We start from the raw sequence: 25186 nt of genomic DNA, 5'->3' as shown, positions 1-25186 counted from the left end.
TGTGTTGTACCTTCTACAGCTCTATCTACAATGCATAGTTATACTTCACCTGCCTGAGTTATTACAATATTAAACTACCCACCCTCAAAAAATATTCAGGTAGCATGCTTCTCTTCAAGAACTAGAGACCTGAGACTATGATTGATCAGTGTGGATGATGAATGGTAGTCTCAAGGGCTCCTTCCCTCAGCCCAAACTTCCTAGATCGGCCTTACACTGAGGATGGCATGGCCACTGGCTGCACTTTCTTGCACTTTCTTACAATCAATATTATTGTCACTAGGTCAGGGTCTACATAGCATAAGTATCCTCGAAGAGACCAGCTGTCGATGTTTATATATCAGCAAATTGATAGTCATTGAAGCGCACTTTCAATTGAACCTCTCATTCGGTGCTGTTTCCAAAGGTTCAACTGTCGACAGCTACAGTCATCTGGAAGGGCACTGTACAATAGAAATAACAAAATGAATCCGAAACAAGGTATGTTGGCAAGAGCAAAGCAAATACAGAGACTATGCATCGCGAAACTCTAGAAATATAAAACACAAGTCGTTGCGTATAGCATCATCATAGCGGAACACCTCCACGACCGCTTCGTTTTCTACAGTCGGAACCCTGGGGTTCCACTCTGCCATCCCCCATGTTCTTCGCTCGCACGAAACCATTCCAATAGAAAAGATAAATCCGTGATATCGTACACCAACCACCGTTCAGCAATCCTCAAAGCCGAATGTCAAGCTCCATCCTAACGCCAGAAGCTCCAATTTGGAAAGCAAGGTGTTTGGCGCATGGCCCAGCAATTTACTGCGCCTTCTTGGGGGCAGAAGAGCCAGAGATGTAGCGACCAATGTCAGTGACCTCGTAACCCTGGCGCACAATACCCTTGAAGGCCTCCCAGCCCTGGCGAACCTGAGGGGGAGTGCTCTGGTGGGCAAGAGTAGCATCGGCACGGGCGGTGAGCTGGCGAACAGCCTGCTGCACAAAGGAGCTCTGAGCGTAGCGAGCGCGGAAGAAAGACAGGTAGACAATCAGGAGCACCCAGCTACCCTTGGAGAAAGTGATAGCGGACAGGACGAGGCGGAGCAGCAGCGCAATTTCGAGAGTGGCAACGACACCCATGCTGGCATCGTAGTACTGCTTGATGAAGCGCCCAATGGTCTCGGCGAGGGGAGACTGCTTGGCGGCAGGCTTGGAGTTGGGGGAGGTAGGAGAGGCTGGGGTAGCGGTGGGAGCAGCGGGCTGCAGGGTGGGGATCAGGTACATGCGGCTGTAGGTTGCGACGTGGAAGACCGAGTAGACGCTGAAGGGCAGAAGCGCCAAGATAAGCTGGCGCGAGTAAAGCCAGACCAGAGCCATTCCTAGAAAACGTATGAGCTTGGTTTTGGTGCTGTCGCAGTCACTTATCACTTACCAAGGTATTGCACATTCTCATCAGAGATGAGCTTCAGCACAATTGCCAGAGGGGTGCCCTGCACACCTCGGGCAAAGTGACCTTTGTACACAACAATTCCGTAGGTAACGGCAGCCGAAATAAAGGTCAGGCGATAAGCGAGTTGGGCCGAAGAAGAGTAGTAATTGAAGAAGAGGCAAGACAAGGAGTAGCGGAAGACTGAGAGCAAGAGTGTCACATGTCTAAAATTGTCAGTGAGCTTGAATTCAGATATCAGATTCACATGTATGCCTTAGCAGGTTCACCTACCCAACGAACCAAGCAAACCTATAAGTGTTGTTAGTACTAGTACATCAAGCATTGAAGCATTGAGAATAGTTGAACGTACTGCAGGGTCTGCGCCAAAGCCTTCAGTCTCTCACCCAGCGGCAAGGTAGAAGGAGGAGGAGGAGCCATGGTATATGATTTTTATCCAGCTGAATGAGTATGATGCGAGCAAGTTCTCCAAGATGGAAGAAGAGAAAAGGGAAAATGTGTTGGAAAGAGATAAGACGGTGGCTGGGGGCGGGGAGACAAGTTAACACGCACACAGAGCTCTCTCCGCCTTCGTGACGTCGGGTATTTGGATAATGATGCAACTTTCCAAGTTTATACTGGTTACAGTAAATATATAGTTATAAGGTATACTACTAGGCTTGTATTTGAATACTTGAAGATTTAAACCCAATGTTTCTACTTCATTTGACTCGATATATCATGACGATTTTGTTGGTCTTCGATCTCAATTGGAGTCGGTGTGATTGACCCGCTTAAGTAGATCTAGTTCCAGCACTAGGGTTCGGCCTTTTGCATACATTTGCAGGTTTCTCCAGTAGTTCGAGTATCCAACTAGATTAGAATAATATTATGGTATGTTGCTGTCTTTATTCGACCTAAGCACTATAATTCATGTTCAAGGGAAACTTGCGTAGTTAGATGATAAAAACATACATATACCTGTAGCTGCAAATAAAGCAGCAAAATTAATTGCCTGAGGCACTTATTGATATAAGCGATTGTGAGTTGCTGATATAGAAACATAGACTGGGTACACATGTAGACAAACTACCTAGGTACAGAAATATGAAATTACTACAATGAAGATTAATTTGCTGAAACAAACAGAGTGAGAAATCAAATTTCCGACTGCGAATATCTAATCCCTAAAATCATCGCTTCGAAAAGCAAATGCCTTGTGTACCTGTGGACCAATAATCCACTTAGCTGATCAACGGTATTGAAGCAAACCAAGGTATATTCTTGGACTCTTGGTCCATCAGCCTCCATGGCTCTTTCTTTGACCGTACCAACATTCTCAATACTATTCTTAGCTCGAGTCTCCCCGGGGCGAACAGATCACACCCGAAATGGTAATTCCACCGAAAACACATCACCACGGACTAACTTGCATTTAGCTCTGATTGGTACGATTATTGGTTGAATCTAAGCATATATCCCGGACTTTTTGGGTTCTGTCGCCAAACAAAGGTCTCTTAAAAATCCCATCGTTGACTTAATACTAACAGCTTTGCGCATTTTAAAAAAACAACCACGGAAGCACAATCAATACACAGTGAACGCCGATTCAATACCTAAATCATCCCCATTTTCCCTTCGCTTTACGATGTAGTATACACTAAGTTTGCCGGGAATTTAACATCGAATCAAGATCAACCCTCGACACAAACACAGATGATCTGCATATATCGGCACTAATCTGCGGATAGTCCTGCTATTTTTAGGGCGGACATCTGGTGCCCTGACAGGAAACGCTTCAGGAACACGAGCGCCAAGATCGACCGATGTTTCCATCAAGCTTAACAGCATCGAAAACTTGCATAACACGAGATTCGTCAGTGAATAATACGAGATTAGATGTTCGAAAATAGTTACATTCATAAGTTCTCTGCAACTTTAGCTGAATATAGGCTTCTTGGGTGGAATTTGGGAATACGAATGGCACGCATCCTCGTTACATCCCGCGCGCTCCTATACGAGGATATTGGGGTCCAAGTAAACACGAACAAGGGCGAAGAGCCTCCGGAATGAAGATGCTAGGGGTATAAAATGCTAGATGAATCTCCGCCAAACTCGTCTATACATCAACTCACAGCACAAACATCACCAATCTGCAATATAGAGCTACAGCCTCGGTTTTATAAACCCTCTCCAAGTCAATTCCAGTCATCTTCTCAACATGCTGTTCACTCCCCTTTTCGCTCTGACTTTCGCCGCCATCGCGCCGATTGTCACTGCCTATCCCATCACCGGCGATGGCGTCAATTGCCGCTCTGGCCCCGGAACATCCTACTCTGTAGTCAAGAGCTACAAGAAGGGAGCCGATGTTTCCATCACCTGCCAAGCACCCGGCACTGATGTCAAAGGCGACAGCATCTGGGACAAGACTGCCGACGGCTGCTATGTTGCTGACTACTACGTCAAGACTGGAAGCAGCAGCTATGTTACCAAGAACTGCGACGACAGTGGGAGCGGCAGTGGAGGTGGCAGCAGTGGCAACCTCCCCGGATTGACATCGACCCAATCCAAGCATGCGAAGGCCATTATTGGAGAAGCAAAGAAAGAAGGCCTGGGCCGCCAGGGCTGTCTTGCTGGTATCGCAACTGCGCTTGTTGAGGTAAGCTTCGACCAGGATGCCTCATCCATACCTAAGTATATCTAAATAGGTGCTGTTATGCTGATACGCTTTCACAGTCTAGTATCTATATTTATGCCAACAAAAAGGTGCCGGCTTCCCTCAACTACCCGCATGACAAGGTCGGCTCCGATTACGACAGCGTTGGAATCTTCCAGCAGCGCGCTGTTTACTATCCCAATATTGCGGCCGATATGGATGCCGCAAGGTCCGCTGGGCAGTTCTATGCCAAGATGAAGGGTATCAGTGGTTGGAAGTCTATGGAGGTTGGGAAGCTTTGCCAGAAGGTGCAGGGCTCGGCGTATCCTAGTCGGTACGCGGAGCGTCTTCCTGAGGCAAAGAAGATTTGCGCTGCTGGCGGTTTGTAGATAGTCAGTATCTGCAAGAGCGTTATAGTTTTGGTTGAGCTGTTACGTATATTGCTTGCTTTTGAGATTAGAGATAGCGTTATACGGAAATTTCTACTTTTGTTTTTTGCTTTAGAAGACATGAGAACATTGTTTGCTCTGATTCATTCCAACTCACACCGATTCATTTGTTAGGAGCATTTAGAGTTCTATATCAGTCTTTGGTGGGCAGAGACTTAAGGGAGTTAGAGAACGGAACAGGCTGTATGATAGAGCTTCTTTTTCAATGGCCTATGGTTAGATCAATTGCTCCAATCAATGTTCGTTATTTTTTTTTTCTCGACAAATCACTCTTGGTATCAAATTTGTAATTCCCCATCTCTCTTTTTACCTCTTTTATCCACCTCTTTCTACCTATCTTCTTAGACTATGAAGGTGCCATTTAATATCTGATCTATTATTGTTTTCTATGGGGTTGTTTATTAGTGTTGATCTACATTAATAAGTGTAAATTTACCTACAAAAGCCAGCTTCTCCACAAAAACCCCAATCTAAAAACAATCACATGTATATCCAACTACCTCGGTGGTCCACATCCCACGAGGCTGCGTACCTAGCGCTAACCCAAGGACAGGAACACTTTCCTGACTTCCCCACAAAACACCTTCCCACTCGCATGCAACCGTGACTATCACGAACTCTGTCCCCAGACTAATATACTAACTCATATGGATCTGCGGAGTACGTTGTATACGAAAACCCACTACCCATTTTCCTCCAACACATGCCGGACCCGGACCCAAGTCCAAGTGCCGAAAATCCTTCCCCTCCCAACCCCGCAATCCAAGTGCCGCGCCCTACAACGTAGGCATCATAAACCCCCAGGGACCTGATCGTGATCGGGTTCCGCTTGTGGAATATTACCGAGCTACGTTGGAATGAACCTAGGCAGCTAGAGCTAATTCGGTGTCTCGACCCTCGTGCTTTTGCTCGTGCCAGGATTATTGAAGGGTCCGGGGGTACACTAAGTCGACTAATTGCTCACCCCACTTCCGCGGATTTTCTGCTTTCCATCTGTGTGAGGAACTTGACATGGTAGATCAATGGGGTTAGACCACAGGAACGAACAGGGGATCGTTAGGTTCGGTACCATTATAAGAGTTGACTCGCACGGCCTCTCGTTCCGTTTTATCAACAATTTATAGTTGAGAGATTGTAGAACTAAAACATACAGAATTATTCTCAAAAATAAGTCAATGGCTCCAAGAATTTCTCTGTTCAAATCTTCGCTACCAAAAACCTCCCTGTATTGCTCGCTATCGAATGCCCTTCTACAGTCTACGCAATCTATTAAACTCCCCGACCCCGGAACCCTGGCCCCTACTAGAAGAAACTAGGGCAACTAACCCAGCCTCGTAATATAAACACTCTTACGGAGTAGAAAAAAAATCAATCTCACATCATATTTATCCGTCATTATTGCCCTCACCTAGATACTGACTACTAACTGCTTCAAGATAAAAAACAAAATACCCACGCGAACACTAAGCTTACTAGCGCCACTAGCACCCGGGGCTTACGACTTCCCGACTCCACCCCTATCCTTATGCAGGAACGGCGATTTTACCCTGTTGGGGCCGAGTGTTTTGCGTTACGTTTCAGACTGGTAAAGGTGGATGGTGCCTGGATTTACAGTGCACTAGTAGAGTGTATTCCGTATACGGAGTACAGTAGGGTGTAATTGGCAACCCTTGATGCCCTGCCTACACTCTGACTGGCTGGAAATTACAATCTCGGGAAAACCATTCTAGATTCTTCCTCGATTGATCAGTGCCGGAGCCGGGGCACGGCCTTTTTCTGTTTCCCATCTAGGGCTCGGTGTATGTATTTGGGTATGGTAGGGATGCATCCCTGTATTCTTCCAAGGTCGTGTTCGGGGATGCACGGCCAGATCCACAGTCGCAGTCGCAGTCCGGTCGGACAGCGAGTCGTATCAGTGCATTGCATCATAGGTGGTATGGGGTTTTACGGGCATACCGATGCGGGGATGGGTTGATGGTGATATTGCAATTTAGATTGAGATGGAGACTGTGGTAATTGGAATTGTTGAGATTTGAATTGATATACGGGGATGGCATAGATTTGATTTCTGGATATCATCATAGTACAATGTATCTTGTATAGTGGGGTACAAAGATTCAAAGATTAAATTAGATGTAATTGTGGGCACTGCCCAGGTACGTCTGAAACGGATCCATAGACATACATAGTCATACATAGTACGCATACATACGCGTGGAATTGCAGACGATAATTAGCCAAGAATAGTGAGACAACCCCTGTAACACCGCAATGAAAAAACAAGAACGGAATACACGCCTCTCTCGCCTCTCGCCTCTCGCTGTGTTTATAATGCCCAGTCGAATAGATTGAGCCATGCAAGTAAAGAAACCAAAAAAGAGGCAAATAAAAGGCTAGTAAACCCGGAAATTTTTGGTAATAGTCAATACCTAGTGGAAACATAGAAACCGTATTTCAAAAACATCAACTCTTATTCTCGCTCATGACCCGGCGCAAACGTAGATTGATGGTCCCATCCGCGTGCCTGCGAACTAGGCGACCTTGGCCCCGAGAAACTCAAAGAAGGACGAACATATCGGGCCTCCTGGCCGAGATGAACAGCGCGCTCGAATGTCGGACTCGGACTAGCCATGGGGCTGCGGCTGCGGTCCTGGGCATCCATCTGTGTAGGGCTTGGCGAGCGCATGAAAGCTTCCGGCGTCTTGACGGTCGTAGTCAGCATCTCGAAGCCCTTGTGATCAGCGAAACGGCTGTTCGCATCAGCGGACACAAACTCATTGCGGCCGCGAACTCTGCTGCGACAGAAATCCAGCCAGCCGACGAACATCGAGGGGCGGGCGAAAAGAATGAAGTTCCAGAAGCCGACCAGGGAGAGCAGGATGACGACTGCTAGGAGGGTGGCTTCGTTGGGACCGATGGCCTCGGCGTAGGTGCGGCAGCTTGCTCTGTCGCCGCCGGTTGTGGCGAGACACACCAGCCAGGGGGTGGCTGTTTTGACGTTGCGGGCGGTTGGGGCGACGGCGTTGTCAAGGTTGATGAAGACGACTGCGAAGAAAATCACGTTGGCGATGATGATGGAGACTAGGGCGACGCCGCGCCATTGTAGCTGGAGGACGCGGCGCACACGCCGGTAGGCTTGTCGGGCTGTTACTGTGCGGACGCTGCTTGTGTAGGAGGGGAGGCCGGAGCTGCCTGTTGATGAGGCGGCGGATTTGTCGAAGAGAGAGCGGAGATAGATGTGAATGCAGTAGATCATTGTCGATAGTTGGAAGAAGAGGGATGCAGCGGCGAATATCATGACTGGGATCCAGTAATCGTATAGTGAGTTGGTCACGTTGATATGGCAGATTTCTCCGAATCGGAAGGATACACCTGTGAGCACGAGCATCACTGCGAGTCCGATTGCAGGTATACCAAATCCGCTGACAAAGGCTATCCACATGAACTTCGGCCCTAGGACTACCTCCCAGCATACTTGGAGGTGGAATGCGAGGGTGCGGATGAAACTCCATATAACGACCATCCAACCACCGAATAGCAATAGCGAGCCAGAGAAGGCACACGAAAGATCAGAGTGCATGTCATTGGGGGTGATTGCATTGTAACACTGTTCTGGTTTAGCACCGAGAGGGATGATGAAGGCAATCTGGAGCATGCATAGTTAGTGGCAAGGTTCCAAGATGCATTGGATAACTATATCAAACGCACCTCCATGCAACAGATTCCCAATGTAAAGCAAATACTCAAGTAATGACGATGAGTCCATTTGACAGGCAGCACGGCATATGAAACTAACAGGAAAATACACAGAGGGAGAATGGCGACACTGATCCAGCTTGCGACATCGATTTTAGCATGTAAGTCTATGTGTTTTTGGGTTCGATGTTAGACATTGACTCGGACATATATGCTTTTCGGCCGTCAACTAACCAGTGTCATATCGCCATTCAGCGAGAGGGCATGGCAAGCAGCAAGAATAAGTACTGTTGCCGAGAGTCACTTGTTCGCAATAACGGCCATCGATAAATCCACCGACGGAAGGGAATAATGTCTCCTGTAAAAAGGGAGACGGGCAGTTTCCATTCAGGGCGTTCACCATTATGGCAAGAAATACACCATATCAATCACTTAACGCGCCAGCGCGAGGGAGGTTCGCGCAAAGGAGATTGAATAATATAAAACTAATCCAGGAGGAAAAATGGGGAAAAATGGGGTATACATACTTGTACGGGAGTAGAGAGAAGTATGCATGTTGGACCTGCAGGCCCCAACCAAAGGAAAAAAGGCCCGCTGCTTTTTGCCCCCACCACACACGAGCGCATGGCAGCCACGGTGGGATTGGCTGCAACACGGTCCCTCGAGAAGTCAATTCTGAGTCTTGGCTAATACGGAGTACAGGGGAGGTTATGGAGAATACCTTAGTTAACATACACGGAACATGGAAGCGAGGAAAACGGGTAAAAGGATCTTCATGCCTACTTCAGTAATAGATCAACTGGACAAAACACCGAACCAGTAACTAACTCATACAAGAATAAAATCAATGCATTAGGATAGTCCTGCACATTCCAAAGGAAAAAGGTAGAAGAACAAAAGAACCCGTGGAACATCAGTACGACTCATCAATGCTACGGTATTCTGTACAAAGAATAAATAGCACAACTGAACGCCACCTCTATAGAAATTGGCCTAGATCTCGCATACAATCTCGAACAATTATTACCGGTAACGTAGATTACAAGGTCACTCAGCCTCGGATTCTGAGAGAACTAGGGATTTTAGTGTTTTTTAGTGCTTTCTCAACAGAAGTCTAGTCGAGTCCAGATTGAACTGAGTTAATGTTTATTAAATCGGTAAACTTAGATTAATTTCCTACACTAATACAATAAATGTATACACTAATCATGATTAATTTAGTAATGATTGCCAGTATAGGGAGTAGTCAGTCATTCCCTGAGATATGGATAATGATACACCTCTACTGCATAGACCTACAGTAAATTCAATTATACAGCCGAACACTGCAAGCTGAGATCCCCTGCCAAGTACTTGCCCTCTCACAATTTGCGACACCATTTTGCGTTCCTTGAACCAAATCCCACAGACAAATTCCTGACCTGCCCGCACACTGGTCAGTGTCACCACCCGTCCCGAGAGCCCACGCATCAAATCCAACCAATCACCCGCCAGCATCCATTTCCCGTTGTGATCACCTCCAGCATTGGATCAACATAACACCAATCAGGTGGTTTTCAAGATGCAAGTCTCTCTGCGATCTATCACGTCCAAGAGGTAAACAACATGACTCGAATCGAGCGATCAAAAGTCCCAGCGGACGGGCGCAGCCTCACGGTCCTATCTGGTCCATGTCCTGGCCCCCACGGATCTTCTATTGATAGATGATCACGGCCAGTTCGGTGATCATAGAGCTCTAGTGGAGTCATGATCTTTCTAGTACTCCGTAAGTTACGATATGATGCTCTAATCACAACATCCCCAGTGCCTATCCCACTAAGCGCCAGCCACAAACCATCCAAAGACCCCGCAGCCTAGCAAACCGGTCAGTGCTCTCAGATTCTGATCTCGAACATCCATTCAATCTTCAATCTCCGTGGGTAACATGACCTCCGCGACCCCAACATCAAAAGCGGGTCCAACGCCTCTGCCAAGCAGTGGAACAGCCCCGACCAGTAGCTCCTTTCTAACATTTCCCCCATGCTCATATGTGCAGGGCTTATCCAAAGGCAAATTATCTCCCGTGACACAGGGATGTCGTCGTTCTTGAAATTCACCTGCTAGCAGCCTCGAGTGGAGTGCATTGTCCTTCTGCGGCGATACCGACGTGAACAAACGCATTTCATTCGCTGTTCTTGACGATATCTGGTTTAAATTTTATCTGCTTCTGGCTGTGGAAGCAGTCATCGTGCTGAGATGAGTGTTCTCCAGAATGAAGGATGGCTCTCCGCGTGACAGGACGATGTTGTCTTACTACTGGTGTATTCTTGTCAGGGGCACACCAGTAGCACAAGCCTGCCTAGATGATTTGCGCTCACTCGTCTATAGTTTTTGACTGTGGGATTTGACTTTGATAGTCTTTGCTAGTCAGAGCTTCTTATTCGCATTCAGGGGGAGGATCGAAGTAGCCTGTCTGCACACTTCCAGGGCTCACGGGGAGCAAATGGTGTCCCGAATTGTCGGTCAGGACAGCCCCTATGTCTGGCTCATCTCCGTAGTAGAGGATGGATTGCCTCTGCAAGAATGTTCCCCATAGAAAGCAGGCCACACCCGTCTCGGTGGGTTCAACGCTTTGAAAAGGCCGCCTCACGACCCGAACGGATGATCTGCATGCTCTTTAACCTCTAGCGGATAGATCCGACTCCTGGCTACTACGTTAACCTGATAGTGGCGCCGAAAATCATGAGTTCCTGTACTCCGTAGATGCACATGATATAGCGTATACAGTACGCTATACAACATATGATCTCCGTCATCTACACATTATTTTAACAACTCATAATCCACAGTCCCCAATAGCCCACCCTCACCCCTGACCCCCATACTCGCCAGATAATTTCCAACCGTTCCCCGCAGTGACCCCATCATTGCATTACCAACCCTGCAGCCATCGCCAGACTTTCTATTCGCAGAAGCATAGCTACACAGTATGTATCCCATGCAGGCAGTGTACCAAACACCAGAGTTGAGAGACATTCCCCGTACTTATCTATCGGCCCATATATTTTCTCTCCATCCGGGTTGACCGACATTATCATCCCGAGATATTCTCGACTCCAATTCTCGGCAGTAGATCAGCTTCGGATAAGTTGCCCCCCGGGATGGTGAATCGGCGGGTAAGTGGATTCGGTGACAACATGCCCAGCGCGAAACCTGCATCTTGTGCTTTTTCGACTCTTAGGGCTGTAACCGTGTTTAGTGCGTTTAGTGTTGTTTTGGTGAAGAGTTTAGGGTGATTCCGGATGGTTGGGTGTATGAGGGACATTCTTAATATGCTCACGGGTACTCTGTACTGTGCCTACCCGACCCCGCCATGCCATGTTGACAACATTGTATGTTCGTAGTCAGGACAAAGATTTTCTTAAGGTCCGTGCAATATTGTCGATACAATTAAGTCCGGCTATTGACGGGCCCTGGAGTATAACAAAATCTCAATAAACAAGGTTTGGAGGGCTTCCATCCCACTTGTACAGAGAGGCAACTGAACCGAAGCCCACTGCAGAAAAGCGATGGCTCGGCGCATGTGCTAAAACCACTGTTACATCCTTGTTTCTGATTATTTCTCTCTCTGTGGGATATTTATTCGCTTCATTTCTGCCAATGTGCACAGTGCACATTGTACACTATATTATAGTATAATTACTGTACGAAACATATCATGAACGTTCGTTACTCGTGTCCGTGGTCAGGCACTAGACTAGAGGGCTTGATGTCCTTCGCTGTCCAAGACGGATCGATTCCCCGACTGTCGCTTGACATGTCAGTCGACATGGCTTGGTAGCTGGGAGGTGGGGATGTGGCACGCCGGTCTAAATCCGAGAGTCCAACTGATACACACACGCGCGCGCTCTCTCTTGAACTACCAAAGGCGTATTCGGATGTCCAGTACAGGACGTAGGCTGGTCGAGGAGAGACCGGCAATGCTCTCTCGATCGGCTGTGGATGCTACAGTTCCTGAGCTCAACCCTTGTCGCATAAGACAAGGCCACCACCAAGCCTCAAGAACCCGACCCAAGCGATCGGCTCGTACTCTCATCCCACCCCCACTCCTTCAGCAACTGCTGAACGCGATACTCAGTCGCCCAACCCAGATCCGACTCAATGCTTCTCAGCAGACGAACGGTCGTCCTCCGCTCGCGGGGATCAGTCAGACACTGACCAGCAACGAAAAGCGGCTGGAGCGAGTTAATCCTGACGCTTCCATCCGGGCGGGAGAGCCCAATACCCACGATCTCACGGCTATGGAACGCGATCTCCGCCTCGATGGAGCGGTATGATTGCAAGCGCAGTGCGATTGTACTCCGCCGACTGGTCGACTCGTGGGGCTTGTTGATTAGCAGCAGAATGCGCGCCATATGGTAGTGCTGCATGGATGAAGCACACATCGAGAGACTGAACCAGATCTCCTGGAATGTGGAGATATCCTCGTTTTCGTTGGCCGGGCGGTGGTGCGATAGCTTGGATGGGTCCATTCGCGCGCAGGGCCGGAAAGTCTCCGGAACGCCGCTATACCACGCGTCGAGCTCGGATTCGAGTCGGTACCAGTGCTCTAGGAGGGCCTGTTGCGAGACGCCTAGCGGGCCTGTCATCGACCGGTTGTCGGTTAGCTGCACGTTGTCGCCGGAACTTATGAAATTGACTATCTTGGACAGAATCCAGACGAGGCTGTTGCTGATCAGGTCTTCTTTCATGGTGTCTTCGCCTTCCGGGTATCCTGCTGCGCCCGTGTTGCTGGCTCGGACATAACCTGCGTTATCTAGCAGTAGACCAGCTTCGGTCCAGAGAACCGTGTCGTCTGTGTTGAGTCGCGTATGGCATTCGTTGATGACTGTTATGTTAGCGTCCGTTCTAGAGGCCATTCATCAACCCCTATAAGTACTCACAAGCAGCTAGATAGTCCTGTCTCGCGAAATTCCAAAAAGTCGCCCTCCGAGCCTTTGAAAGGCCCGATCTCTTCGGCGTGGGATTCTGATAAGAGCTTTCCCCAGGAGACGAGCGCTGCTCAACAGGCATCATGCCCACCTCGGCGACATCAAGCAGCGACTTAACGCCACTCAAATGGCGATTCCACGCAGGGCCGGCCGCATCAAGAAACTCGTACACAGACAAGATAGCCGTCGCCGCTAGCACTTCGTCTGAATGGACTCCATGCGAAAGTCGACTATCCGAGACTCGTCTCCGGCGCTTACGTGGGTTACTGGTGTCGCCCACAAGCTCGGAAGCCTGCCATTGCCCAAATGCCTCGGGTGTGCTCAATGGCGGCGGGCCCTCGGCATCGGGTTGCAGCTCCTTCATTAAGAGCTGGATTGCCTTCTCATAATACTTGGCCCCGTACCAGGCGAAATCAGGGTCTTTTTCAGGCCACAGTTCCATAGCAGCTTGCTGGGTGCATACTCCGCCCATGGGCGCCTTGACACCTTTCACTCGGCCTAGTTGCTTGGCGGCATATGCACAAGCGGCGAATTTTAAGAGTGGATTTGTTCTTGCTCGGACGGGGACGTATGATGCGAAATATGTCCCAAGGTCATAGAGGTCCATCCTGCAAACATTGTCAATACACCTATCTCACATAATACACGCGATGGGAACATACCAAAGTCCCGGGCCTTCGGAATAATGTCGCAGGAAGAACGCTGTCTCGAACTCCGTCTCTGCATTGTCGTCTAATGTGTGGCTCATGCTCATTTGGCTCATACTCCTCTGAAAAGCAGCCGGTCTTGTTGGGAGTGCAGTACCTCGTTCGGATAACTGAATAGTTGGGTCGATGGGAGGAGAGAGCGAGTGTGAAGGGTTGAGGAGGAAATTAATATTGGTATTGTTGCTGGTGGACGACAGCGACATGGAGGGAGAAGTCGGGGGGAGCGTATTGCGGTGTCGGTTTGGAGAGGTATAAGAGGTATTATCGGAGACTGAATGCTCCATGGGAGAATAGGGGAAGCGATCGTGTGTTGCGATCGCCGACAAGGCTTCCAATTTCTGTGTCTCGGCATCGCTCGCCCGCGAGCCGCTACTTCCCCATTTCTGGTTGGGAGAATGCGCCAGTGCTATACTGCCCGGTTCCGCCAGTGAGGCCTCGAGATCTTCGGCGTATGGATCGGAGTTGTCGACGAATATGACTGCCAAAGATGTGAGCCGCCATACAATATCCGGCATAAAATATTCATCCTCAGAGGGACCTTACCATGTTTCGGGACATCCAACCACACACTGTCCTTGTCAAAGGTGTTTTTGTATGAATAGAAGCCGTTCAAACTACCGCGACCTTCTGGTGATTGGTTCAGGTTGCGGTTCATCGACGCGTTCTGTTGATGGCGAAAAACGACACCTTCGCTTGGGCGACATTCTCGACCGCCTTTGCGACACTGAGAACATTCGGGCTTTTCTTCGTCGCCTGTGAATGATTTAGTAGGGAGTTTCGAGGGTTGGCACGAGATCGGAGAAAGAATCCTACATTTCAGCTTTCGAGTTCGACACGTTAGACTGTATCGTGTTAGTCAGTTACCGTCCTTCGAGTAGCATGGACTTACCAGCCAGTTCGTGATCGCATACCGAAATGGTAATGCGACAGGGTAGCGACATGCAAGAAGTTGATGTTTGAAAACCTGGAGATCGACTTGCGGGGAGAGAACAGGTGACCTGGGGCCCCCACAAAAGACTAGTGCCTAAGTCAGGTGGACCACTAACCACATTGGGTAGTACTAAATATCAAATGTCTAGATATTAAGTATAGGCGATGGATGTAAATTGATTGATTTATTTGGAGATAGATACATATGTAGATATTGTTAGTTATACTATGGGCCTAGGAGACTCACTCTTAGGCATTGCTATACCATCTTAAGGTTATCCTTGATATCCTACATAACGCCCCAAGTAAACCTTTGCCTTTTGACTTCCAGTCATCCAATTCTACCCCAATTACCGTATGATCTAAGGCATACAAGAGATTTTATTTCTCCTATTGAGCAACTGGTTATACTATGTTAGCCTAGGCTCAACATTAAGTTGAACAATCAACCCCGGAGTTTCTTACTAATTTCTGTTCCTTCAAGTCAACGCTATCATTCATCGACTTAGGTAGATAGACAAGACCCCTGGGAGTTATTCTAGAGTCATGCTTCTCCTTCATCTCCTTCAACGTGATCGGCTGCCGAAGCTCGCGGACAGTGACCATTCTGTAAGCAAAATCGTAGCCATCCCAGTCTTTATGTCTAGTGTTGGACTCACAATTACCCAGCCCGTTTTTGTCCAGTGGGAGATTACCGGAGTTCCGCGTCTGCGCGGACAGTGTTTCGCAGACATGCATAATGCTGGAGTGCGGTGCAGTGCGATACAACCAGATTCTTTTCACGCTGAGTCTGAGGCGATATTTTCGATACTCATAGTTCTTTCTTCCATCGACGATTTGGGTCATGTAGGGATCCTGCATCGGTAGGATCACATCGCTGTAAGATGAGATTTTGCCCATGATCCTTGTCCGTCACATTAGGGGAACGGCGCTGCGAAAGTATGGGGAAGAGGCAAGTGAGATTGAGTGAGGAAGTGGGAAAGCCAGGCCAGAAATTTGTAGGCTCGGCACGCTATCTCGTAATTGTTGCGGCTGGCTATATAGTAGCTACTGGGATGAGCCACAAATATGTCTCGTCCGGCCTATTATTTACCGGGAAAAAACAAAACATGCAAGCCAACGTGACGTATACGTGTATTCAATACTCTCATCAGACGATGTGCTCTGGTATATTTTGGGCATCGAAGTGGACAGACCAAATTTCCAAAGCGCCTTGGACTTCTTAGGGCCACCGCATGGGGGCAAGTAAAGTCGCGACTTTTGAAGGATCCGTGTAGGTTCAGCGCGCTATGAATGGCCCAAACCTCAAGGGTCAACAACTGGTATCTGCTGTACGTTGTATCTACGCCTTCCAACTTGTTGGTGGCCCCTTACTTATAAGCAGGCCCTGAGCAGTCTTTCACCTGAAGCTGTTATAATTGGGCATTGCGAAGAGAGGGAGTCAAGCTCATCAGCAAAAGGGTATTGTATTAATTGTGTCATTTTCCACGAACTAAGCGTGGCTATCTACATGCCTTCAACGGTTCGAGCAACACACATCTACTCAAGTGACAAAAAAAAAATCGCTGGAAAAGCATATGATACATCAGATCAGAGAGGCATATGCACAAGGCAATCTTTCGAAGGCTTTATCGGACACAAGTGCCAGAAGCCAGAAGAAAGCGGTAAGAAGGTAAATCGCGATATGGCCGGCGCGAAAATAAAAGCAAGACACACACAGGGCAAATAGAATAAGACATTAAAGGAGGCTGGGTATAGCAACGTTGCTTGTGATAAAAACAAAACAAAAACGCCAACCCTGAAGAAAATCAGAGGCTTTAAGGGTTTTTGAGGCGAGGACGAACATGGGCATTAAATTGCAGGAGCACCGGGGTTGGGCTGGCGGAGTGAGTTGAAAAGATACTCTGGTGGCAAGCGTTGCATATCGGATGGTCGGTCGGTGCCAAAGGTTTGGGGTGCTGCTGCGTAGCCCTGGCGACGGCGCTGGACCTTGTTCAGGATAACACCGGCCAGAACGATGAGGAAGACGCAGCCGAGGGCACAACAGAAGGCTACCAACACAGCGATACCATTAGAATGGTGTTTTGCTAGATTAAAACATTAGCATAAGTGCGATCGGGGTCAACAAGTAAGGCAAACTCACTGGTGGTGGTGTAGGTGTTCTGGTTCTGGGAGAAGAACTTGGACATGCTACCCGGCTGGCCATTGGCTTGCGAGGAAAGGATGAAGGGGGTCACATCAGTTCCATTGTACAACGCTGCGGATGCGTTTCCAAAGCTAGGGATCACGAGAGAGCCCATAATCAACAGAGTCTGGTCTTTACGCAATAGAGAGGCCGCGGAATGATCCTTGCTGACAGGGAGAATTTCCATGCCGCGAATGATGGTGCCCTCGGAGAAGATGCTTCCAGGGGATTGGAACTTAGATCCATCGTAGCTCAAGAGGAAAGCAGAGCCATTGGTGGACGTGCCACCAATCCAGAACTTTGACAAGTCTTCACTGGCGGGAGTGAATACAGTGACATTTCCAGGAATCTCTGACTTGGATGCTCCAGTGAAAGCGGTCCATTCTTCGGACTTTGTGCTGTATGTCGCAATTGAGGTTTCATTGTTCACGACCTTCAGATCACCCACAGCCATCAAGGAATTTTGGCCGGCCCATTGGAGTTCTACAACGGTGCCACTTAAAGACAAGCCAGGGCGATTCCACTGATTGGTGGTGGAATCAACATAACAAACAGAAGGGCACGGGAACTGTCCAACAGAATTGAAATTTCCTCCGAAGTAGATATCAGACGAGCTCGGGCGCTTCACGATGGAGTTAATAGCAACATTGTGGCCTCCAAAAGACGGCTGGATCGATGCGTATTCCTTGTCGGCCAAATCGTACACCACGAGACCACCGAGCGAGGTATCACTGATGTTTCCAGTGACGTTTCCACCGGCGTAGAGGGTGTTGTTGTACACGAGCATCGAAACAAATGTTGAGTTACTGTCAATCCCTTGCGGCAGACCTGAGATGGTCTCATCGGTGCCGTTAAGAATGGCAATATTCTCGATGGAAGATCCATTGCTACCAGCGGCAGTGAAGTGACCGCCGTAGATGGTGAGGTTGCGGTCCGAATCGGTATCATAAGCGCCGGTGATGAGGCCTGTGCTCGAGTTCTTGTGGTTGATCTTCATTGACAGAGGAACAAGTGAGTCCCCGGAGTCAAGCAACGATACCGCACCACCAGCGGTGATACCGTTTGTGGCAAGGTTGCCAGCCAGAATGAGGGTCTTGTTGTGGGTAGCAACAGCGGACAGTTGACCACCGAACTCCATCTGTGTAACGTTAAGGTTCTGGATCCAGTCCTTGTGGGAAGGGACCCAGATGGCGAACCCAGCGACTGAGACTGCAGGGTTGCCATTGGTGGCAAGAATCTGATCAAAGTCACCGCTCACAGCGATGATAGTTTCATTGATCGCGGTTGATGCATTCAACTCAACAGGCCAGATTGAGCTGACTCGACCGTTCAGTCCTGCACCCAACGCAGACCACTTGTTCGAAGAGAACGAATACGCAGCAACGTGTGCCAGGCCGTTCACACCTCCATCTGAGGTGTCAGTAAAGCGACCTCCTACGTAGAGAACATTGTCGAGCTCGGCCATTGCCAGCACTGGAGAGTTCAACCCAGCACCAGACAGAGCAGTGGCATTTCCATCGGTGATTGACATGATATTATGGATGTTGCTGTCGGAAAAGTTACCTGCGACGTAGTATACGCCGTCATGCTCCTTGATGCTGGAAATAGTTGCGTTATGATTGAGCGAAGTGCCTGCCTTGTTGATGTCCGAGTTGGTGAGGTCCGTAGTGTCGGTCTTGGAGGTCGGGTCATAATCGTACAGTCCATTGAGGCCGCCTGTGCTAGACAACAGCTCAAAGCGAACACGCGACGCCACAATGGTGATATCTCCTTGGCCATCCTTGGCGCGCACAGTGACCTTGGGTCGGAAAGAATCGCTGTTGGCATCCACGTAACCAGTATAAAAGATGTCATACTTGTCGTAGTTATTAGTCTGGGAGAAATACGACGGGTCCGGCTGGGCTGAGTCAGAACCACTCGAAAGAGTAGCAGTGACATTCACAATACCCCGCGAGCTGCAGGTGTTGTCCTGGGTGCAGCCAGGTGTGTATAGCTTGATCGTATAGTTGCCGGATTTTTTGATGTCGGGCTCGTAAGTGACGGAAGTGGTCGAGGCATCAGAGTTTGTCACCTTGGCAGACACATATCCGGACTCAACAGTCCACTCGCCAGTCCGCGTTGACTTGGCAGGGTATTCAATGCCTGCGCATGTCGGTTCGTTGTATTGATCGATGGCGTATGTGAGAATTTGGTCCTGGAAGATCTCAATGCCGTTTAGGCCAGCTCCCTGTCCATACCAATCTAAAATTTCGATCTGAAGTCCCTGCATGCCGACAGGGTTGACCATGGTGAACTCGCGGTACTTCTCACTGGTGCTGCTGGAAAGCGGGCAGGACGAGTCGCAGCTGGCCTTGTTTCCAGACTCGTCAGTGTAAGTCAAATTCATGATACCATTGTCGGGCAGAGCTCGAAGCAAGAAATCCTTGGTGCCGCGTCCATCCAAATGAGTGTTGTACAGGCGAATCTTAGTCGGGAAGAAATCGAAACCGAGGTCCGCTCTCCAAAATCCTGGCGCATAATCGTGCAGAAGATATGTGCTGCCTCTGGCAGCCTTGCCACTAGTCGAACAGATAATGTTACGGGGGTCGGAGTAACCGTCAAGGGATGAGTCCGCATCGGAGGTGACGGTCGCATTTTGAAGGTTGAGAATTTGCCTTTCATTCGAAGAGCTTGTGCTGTTTCCGAGAGCGTCGAATGATCCTCCAAATATGATATGGCCATTGTCCGCCTTTAAGATCGAGCTAACGGGACCGTTCAAGCCATTGAATGGCAAATCAGTCCATCCATCACCAGGCACCCACGAAACAGCGTTAGTTGTGTTGTCGTAGGCGAAATCTCCTCCAACATAGACCCGGTTGGTTTCCTGATCACAAATCACAGCAGCTACCGAGCCTGATAGACCCGGCAAGGCAGTGACCTTGCTAGTATTGAGATTGAAAAGCGCAGCGCCGGGCGAGTCAACTCCTCCTAGGCTGGTGAAGTTACCACCGACAAAGATCCCGGAGAAGGTGCCATCTTTTTGAGTGAAAGGGCACATGGCGAAGATTTGCGCGTCGGACGATGAAAGGTCCGTGAGGATGCCGTTCGGTAGCGGGGTCAGGAGGGCTTGGGTGCCATCTTGAGCAATAGATTCGGTTTGTCCCTTGTACTGATACAAGGAGACGCCATCAAAATCACCAGTGATTGATACCTGTCCCAGCGAGGACAGGTCCAGTTCCGGAACCGAGACCGACTCGAATGACAGGGCGTTGATGGTCGGTAAAAGAGTCAAAAGAGAGGGCCAGCCGGTCGCCGGCCCAAACAATGAAGAACCCCTCATTGTCTTGGGAGCGACGACGGGCTAAAGAAGTGAATTTTACCAGTAGTAATGGTTTAAGCGAGTGAAGCGAGGGAAGCGAGAGTTGACGAGTCGGAATTCAGGAGGCGTCAGGCCGCAACGCGTGGAAAAGAAAGGGAATGTAAAGAATGTGGCATAGGAAAAAAAATCTTAGAAAAGGAATGTAAATGAGTGAATCATGCTCGAGACCGAAGCCTCACTGCATTAATGAAATCAACGAATGACTGGATGTGAAGAAGGATGGAAGACCCAGGGGGTCCTACTTTTACGTTTTCTGCGAAATGAAAATAACACGAATTACCTCGAATTACCAATCTCGTACTCAAATACTGGTACCTCTTCGGTCTAAATCCACGCTAATGCACTAGATGACTCGTTAACAACCAATTATGGTATCGGATTCCCAGCCTTCCGTTTAATGTGGAGACCTTTGAACCATGGGACATTAAGGTGTTTTGATGATCTTTTTTTACAACGAGAAATTTACACTACTTCTACAATATAAGTACGTACAAAATTCCATCCATTGACTATCAAATTGGTTGTATTGACAATTAATTAACTGTTATTTTACTCTATGTCAATAAGGATATTTGGGTACCTACGTATATAATTTCCGTGTTATCAGTCGAATAAGGATCCACAGTTACGACTCATTTGCCGGTAAAGAAAACAATGATGTAGCGTATTTATATTGTTGCACTGCCTTTCTCGGTGAAGTCATATCCCATTTTCAACTTTTATATATGAACATGTCATAGTCACACCTAGGTAGTATATGTATAGGGATAAATCCGTATCTATTGATCGTTCATGTGCTCTGTCTATCTCTTTCTTCTGTATATCCACTGATATTAAAAAGTATTACATCGATCGTAACATCCAACGTTAAGCTAGACCAAGTGGATCTGTCGCAGAACTGATCCAAAACCCCGCCGCTGGTTTCGCTTAATATAGAACTGAGATCCACGAGGTAACTCGGTTTGCATGGTGCACACGCAGTTCTTCAACGTAGAGGGGCTTGATTGGTCTTTTTGGAACCCACTGGATCATGGTTTGACATTGGGAACGGTATAAATTGTATACTACCATACAGTGTAACATTTCTACCTAAATCCATTGTTAGTAAATAGGATGATACTTATGCTTTGTGTATAAGTTTCAAGGTAGTCTCGCTTCCTTAGGTCTTGCTTCAGGTCTCTTTTGGGTTTGGGGACTAGATATATATTGTATACATCAACTAATTTCACACCCACACTACAATACTACTCTATTCTATAAACCCACACCTGGGCATCAAGGTACTGAAGTAATGGCACCAGAACCAACAATAAAGGAAATTCCTTAAGTACCAGCTTAATCGCAATTGTTTTGTCAGTTCTGACATCTGCAAGGTCCAAAATATTTCCAGTTTCAGATGTTTGTCTTAGCTGCAGCCAATATCCAAACAAACCTTGGAACAACCTTGAGAACTTCAGCAAGGTGCCTGCAGCATTTTTGGGTATCACTCAATTTTAATTGCAGCTAACATGCATGTTGAATTGTCTAGCAACCGTCTTTAGGATAAAAAATGATATTTAAAAGGTTGGGTTTGTGCACAATTTGACGTGTATTTCTTACAGGATTTACGGTGCAAATGCTCAAAATCCTCAGAAAAGATATCAAGCTACCTTTGCCAATTAGTCAAAATGTCATCAAATCATATACTTATCCGTTATCCTGAAACTATTTACAGAATGAAGAGAAAAGAGACTTTGATAAGTGAGATAGATCCTCTTTCAAGTTGACTGCCTCAGGCATCAACACTAAGCCCTTTTTAGTGAAAGTGGCCTCCCTACGGCGCGCCGCAACGCGAACTCCAACTGAAATTCTGAAAGCTTGCAATCCAGCTTCGCATCTTCCATCATCCTCATTTTATCCCCAGGCATTTTGACTCATTCGGCCTTGGTTTTTTTTCTCCCATACTGACTTAAATTTTCGAGCTCTATAATGTAAGACTCTTTATGGCAATCCTTTAATCCGGCACTGACTAGGTACAGGGAGAGCTTCGACAACATTTACCTAGATCTCTCAAAGCAGCCTGGAAAATGCAAGCTCGCTGATAGTGGTCTAGGCTGGCGCCCCTCCGGCGGTGGCGACACTTTCACACTCGATAGCAGCAACATTGGCGCAGCGCAATGGAGTCGTGCCGCGAAAGGCTTTGAGCTCAAGATCCTGTCGCGCAACTCAGGAGTGATTCAACTGGATGGCTTTGAGCAAGAGGTATGTCTAAGTGAGTGTGCTGCGACAATTGACCCGCATACTGATAACCCCGAAGGACCTAGAGCGCTTGAGCAAGGCTTTTAAGATTTGGTACGGCATTAACGTGGAGACTCGCGAACACGCTCTACGAGGATGGAACTGGGGAAAAACAGAATTCACAAAAGCCGAACTGGCCTTCAATGTCCAAAACCGACCCGCTTTCGAAGTTCCTTACTCTGAAATCGCGAACACCAACTTAGCCGGAAGAAACGAGGTCGCCGTTGAGTTCGCACTCCCTACCGGCGATGGAAACGATGCCTCCGGAAAACCTGGAAGCACAAAGAACCGAGGCCGCAAAGCCGCCGCAGGTCCGGACGAGCTGGTTGAAATGCGTTTCTATATTCCCGGAACCGCCGTGAAGAAGGAGAAGGCTGAGGGCGCTGAGGATGCAGAGGGTGCAGATGGTGAGGAAGAGGAGAACGATGAAGGTGCCGAGGAACAAAACGCCGCCAATCTCTTTTACGAGACTCTCATGGACAAGGCTGAGATTGGAGATGTGGCCGGTGACACATTTGCTACTTTCCTCGATGTGCTCCATCTCACACCCAGAGGACGTTTCGATATCGACATGTACGAATCGTCCTTCCGGTTGCGCGGAAAGACTTATGACTACAAGATTCAGTACTCGGCCATTAAGAAATTCTTCCTTCTCCCCAAGAACGACGATACACACACGCTTATTGTGCTTGGTCTCGACCCTCCTTTACGACAGGGTCAGACACGTTACCCATTCCTTGTTATGCAGCTGAAGCTGGATGAGGAGATCAGCCTCGAGCTAAACATGACAGAGTCAGTTCTTTGCCCCTGGAGTTGGAGTTGCCCGGCTAACAACCTCACAGGGATATCATGCAGAGTCAGTACAAGGACAAGTTGCAGCCGCATTATGAAGAGCCGATCCACCAAGTGGTTACCAAGGTCTTCCGTGGCTTGTCCGGAAAGAAGGTCATCATGCCTTCCAAGGACTTCCTCAGGTCAGTATACATCCCCAGCTGTGACAGTAACCAGTACTAATCGTGTTTACAGTCACCACGGCCACCACGGTGTCAAATGTTCTATCAAAGCCAACGAGGGTCTCTTGTACTTCTTGGATAAGAGCCTTATGTTTGTCCCCAAGCCCGCGACTTACATTCAAATGGAGAACATTGCTATTGTTACTATGTCGCGTGTCGGAGGCGCTGTCTCCGCCAGCCGCACATTCGACATCACTGTCAGTCTGAAGGGTGGCTTGGGCGAACACCAGTTCAGCAACATCAATCGGTAGGTACTCCGACTTGTTTTATCTGGAATCTTTGCTAATGTGAACAGTGAGGAGCAAAAGTCCCTGGAGGACTTCTTCAAGGCCAAGAGCATTCGCATTAAGAACGAGATGGCCGAGGAAGTACGTATCTTATTTCCCTCTGTCATAATTTATACTAATTGTATTCTAGGCTTCTGGTCTTATTGCTGCTGCGCTTGAAAACAATGATATGATGGGCTCCAGTGATGACGAAGCCCGCCCTGATCGTGGATCGGCAGATGAAGATGAGTCCTCCGTTGACGAAGACTTCGATGCATCTTCGGATTCTGACGTGGCGGAAGAGTTTGATTCAGACCACGAGAGTAGCGGTGATGATGACGAGGAAATGGCCGATGCTTCTGGTGGAGAAGACAAGCAGGAGGAAGAGCGTCCCAAGAAAAAGAGTAAAATGGCTCAATAGATGTAAAGCTTCGACTTTCAAATATCCAGTTTATCTACACGTTCTACAATATACCTAAATACGTAAATATATTATGTATGTATTTCGTACTTAACTACAATATTGTATAGTTGGTTATTGTACTCAGTTCCTGAGATAGTGGAGCTTAGTTCGTATATGAGCCCTGATTGGCCAAAGGGGACTTTCAACCCCCTGATCTCAGGAGAACATCAACGGTCCACAGGTATATCTGTCAACATACAGAATATATGATACGCCAGAAGTATAAAAAACAATAAAAAAATATATACACATACATATGTACTTTGTTGTCGATGTCATGTAGTTTGCCATTGTACTATATAAAGTCTTATATTTCCAGTCCAAACTAGAACAGTAGTATTTTTGATTTATTTAGCGAACTGCAGTCCAAAGAACAATGTGCAAAAACAACAAACCCGAAATCAAGAAGCATCTTAGAGAATTAAGAGAAAATCCATTTTTTTTAAAAAAAGATATTAGACGAGTCAATTGAAGCAATAAATAGTACAATATTGTAGGAATAACAAGTATAGACTATATAAATTGTACATATTGTACATATCACGGGAGTTTCTTACGCGGATCCAAACCAACTCCAGAATAGCTGGGCCCGAGACCCCCTTTCTTTCCAGGGCAGTCACCATCGTTCCATCCTTCTCTCTCTCTGTTTTTTCATTTCTGTTGATTTCCTCAAGTTCTTGTCTTGAGTTTCTTTTCCTGTCTCTCGCTTCTGGTTCTTGACAACCAGCATCCCCCTTTTTTTCTGATCAACTTAGGTACGGCTCTCCTTCTCCACGAATATTTCCCCCCCCTATCGTGACCAAACCCCACT

The 25186-nt window shown here is 47.9% G+C and overlaps 7 protein-coding genes across 7 annotated transcripts; 2 read left to right on the top strand and 5 right to left on the bottom strand.

Annotated features, from left to right (window-relative positions):
- Window positions 1-801: 801 nt before the first annotated feature.
- Window positions 802-1846, bottom strand: N7529_002990 (uncharacterized protein; the record flags this gene model as incomplete). Its single annotated transcript, XM_057238517.1, has 4 exons — window positions 802-1358; window positions 1412-1632; window positions 1700-1717; window positions 1779-1846. The coding sequence occupies 4 exons, from the start codon at window positions 1844-1846 to the stop codon at window positions 802-804; spliced, it is 864 nt and encodes a 287-aa protein (XP_057101128.1).
- Window positions 1847-3626: 1780 nt separating this feature from the next.
- Window positions 3627-4450, top strand: N7529_002989 (uncharacterized protein; the record flags this gene model as incomplete). Its single annotated transcript, XM_057238516.1, has 2 exons — window positions 3627-4064; window positions 4142-4450. 2 exons carry the CDS (start codon window positions 3627-3629, stop codon window positions 4448-4450), a joined length of 747 nt encoding a protein of 248 aa, XP_057101127.1.
- Window positions 4451-6980: 2530 nt separating this feature from the next.
- gprM lies at window positions 6981-8609 on the bottom strand (the record flags this gene model as incomplete). The annotated part of the gene is made up of 3 exons (XM_057238515.1): window positions 6981-8156; window positions 8219-8373; window positions 8441-8609. 3 exons carry the CDS (start codon window positions 8607-8609, stop codon window positions 6981-6983), a joined length of 1500 nt encoding a protein of 499 aa, XP_057101126.1.
- Window positions 8610-12243: 3634 nt separating this feature from the next.
- N7529_002987 (uncharacterized protein) lies at window positions 12244-14792 on the bottom strand (the record flags this gene model as incomplete). Its single annotated transcript, XM_057238514.1, has 6 exons — window positions 12244-13073; window positions 13129-13784; window positions 13839-14361; window positions 14427-14636; window positions 14697-14725; window positions 14773-14792. The coding sequence occupies 6 exons, from the start codon at window positions 14790-14792 to the stop codon at window positions 12244-12246; spliced, it is 2268 nt and encodes a 755-aa protein (XP_057101125.1).
- A 402-nt stretch (window positions 14793-15194) lies between these two features.
- N7529_002986 (uncharacterized protein) lies at window positions 15195-15713 on the bottom strand (the record flags this gene model as incomplete). Its single annotated transcript, XM_057238513.1, has 3 exons — window positions 15195-15203; window positions 15279-15448; window positions 15473-15713. The coding sequence occupies 3 exons, from the start codon at window positions 15711-15713 to the stop codon at window positions 15195-15197; spliced, it is 420 nt and encodes a 139-aa protein (XP_057101124.1).
- Window positions 15714-16664: 951 nt separating this feature from the next.
- Window positions 16665-20317, bottom strand: N7529_002985 (uncharacterized protein; the record flags this gene model as incomplete). The annotated part of the gene is made up of 2 exons (XM_057238512.1): window positions 16665-16900; window positions 16957-20317. The coding sequence occupies 2 exons, from the start codon at window positions 20315-20317 to the stop codon at window positions 16665-16667; spliced, it is 3597 nt and encodes a 1198-aa protein (XP_057101123.1).
- A 1754-nt stretch (window positions 20318-22071) lies between these two features.
- N7529_002984 (FACT complex subunit POB3) lies at window positions 22072-24333 on the top strand (the record flags this gene model as incomplete). Its single annotated transcript, XM_057238511.1, has 7 exons — window positions 22072-22096; window positions 22332-22597; window positions 22653-23425; window positions 23476-23607; window positions 23660-23893; window positions 23942-24014; window positions 24064-24333. The coding sequence occupies 7 exons, from the start codon at window positions 22072-22074 to the stop codon at window positions 24331-24333; spliced, it is 1773 nt and encodes a 590-aa protein (XP_057101122.1).
- Between the last annotated feature and the right edge of the window lie 853 nt (window positions 24334-25186).

The sequence above is a fragment of the Penicillium soppii genome (assembly GCF_028829465.1).
Source record: "Penicillium soppii strain IBT 18220 chromosome Unknown utg000003l, whole genome shotgun sequence".
NCBI classification, from domain to species: domain Eukaryota; kingdom Fungi; phylum Ascomycota; class Eurotiomycetes; order Eurotiales; family Aspergillaceae; genus Penicillium; species Penicillium soppii.
The sequence above is the reverse complement of the archived record's forward strand: the minus strand, read 5'-3'. Positions and strand labels throughout refer to the sequence as shown.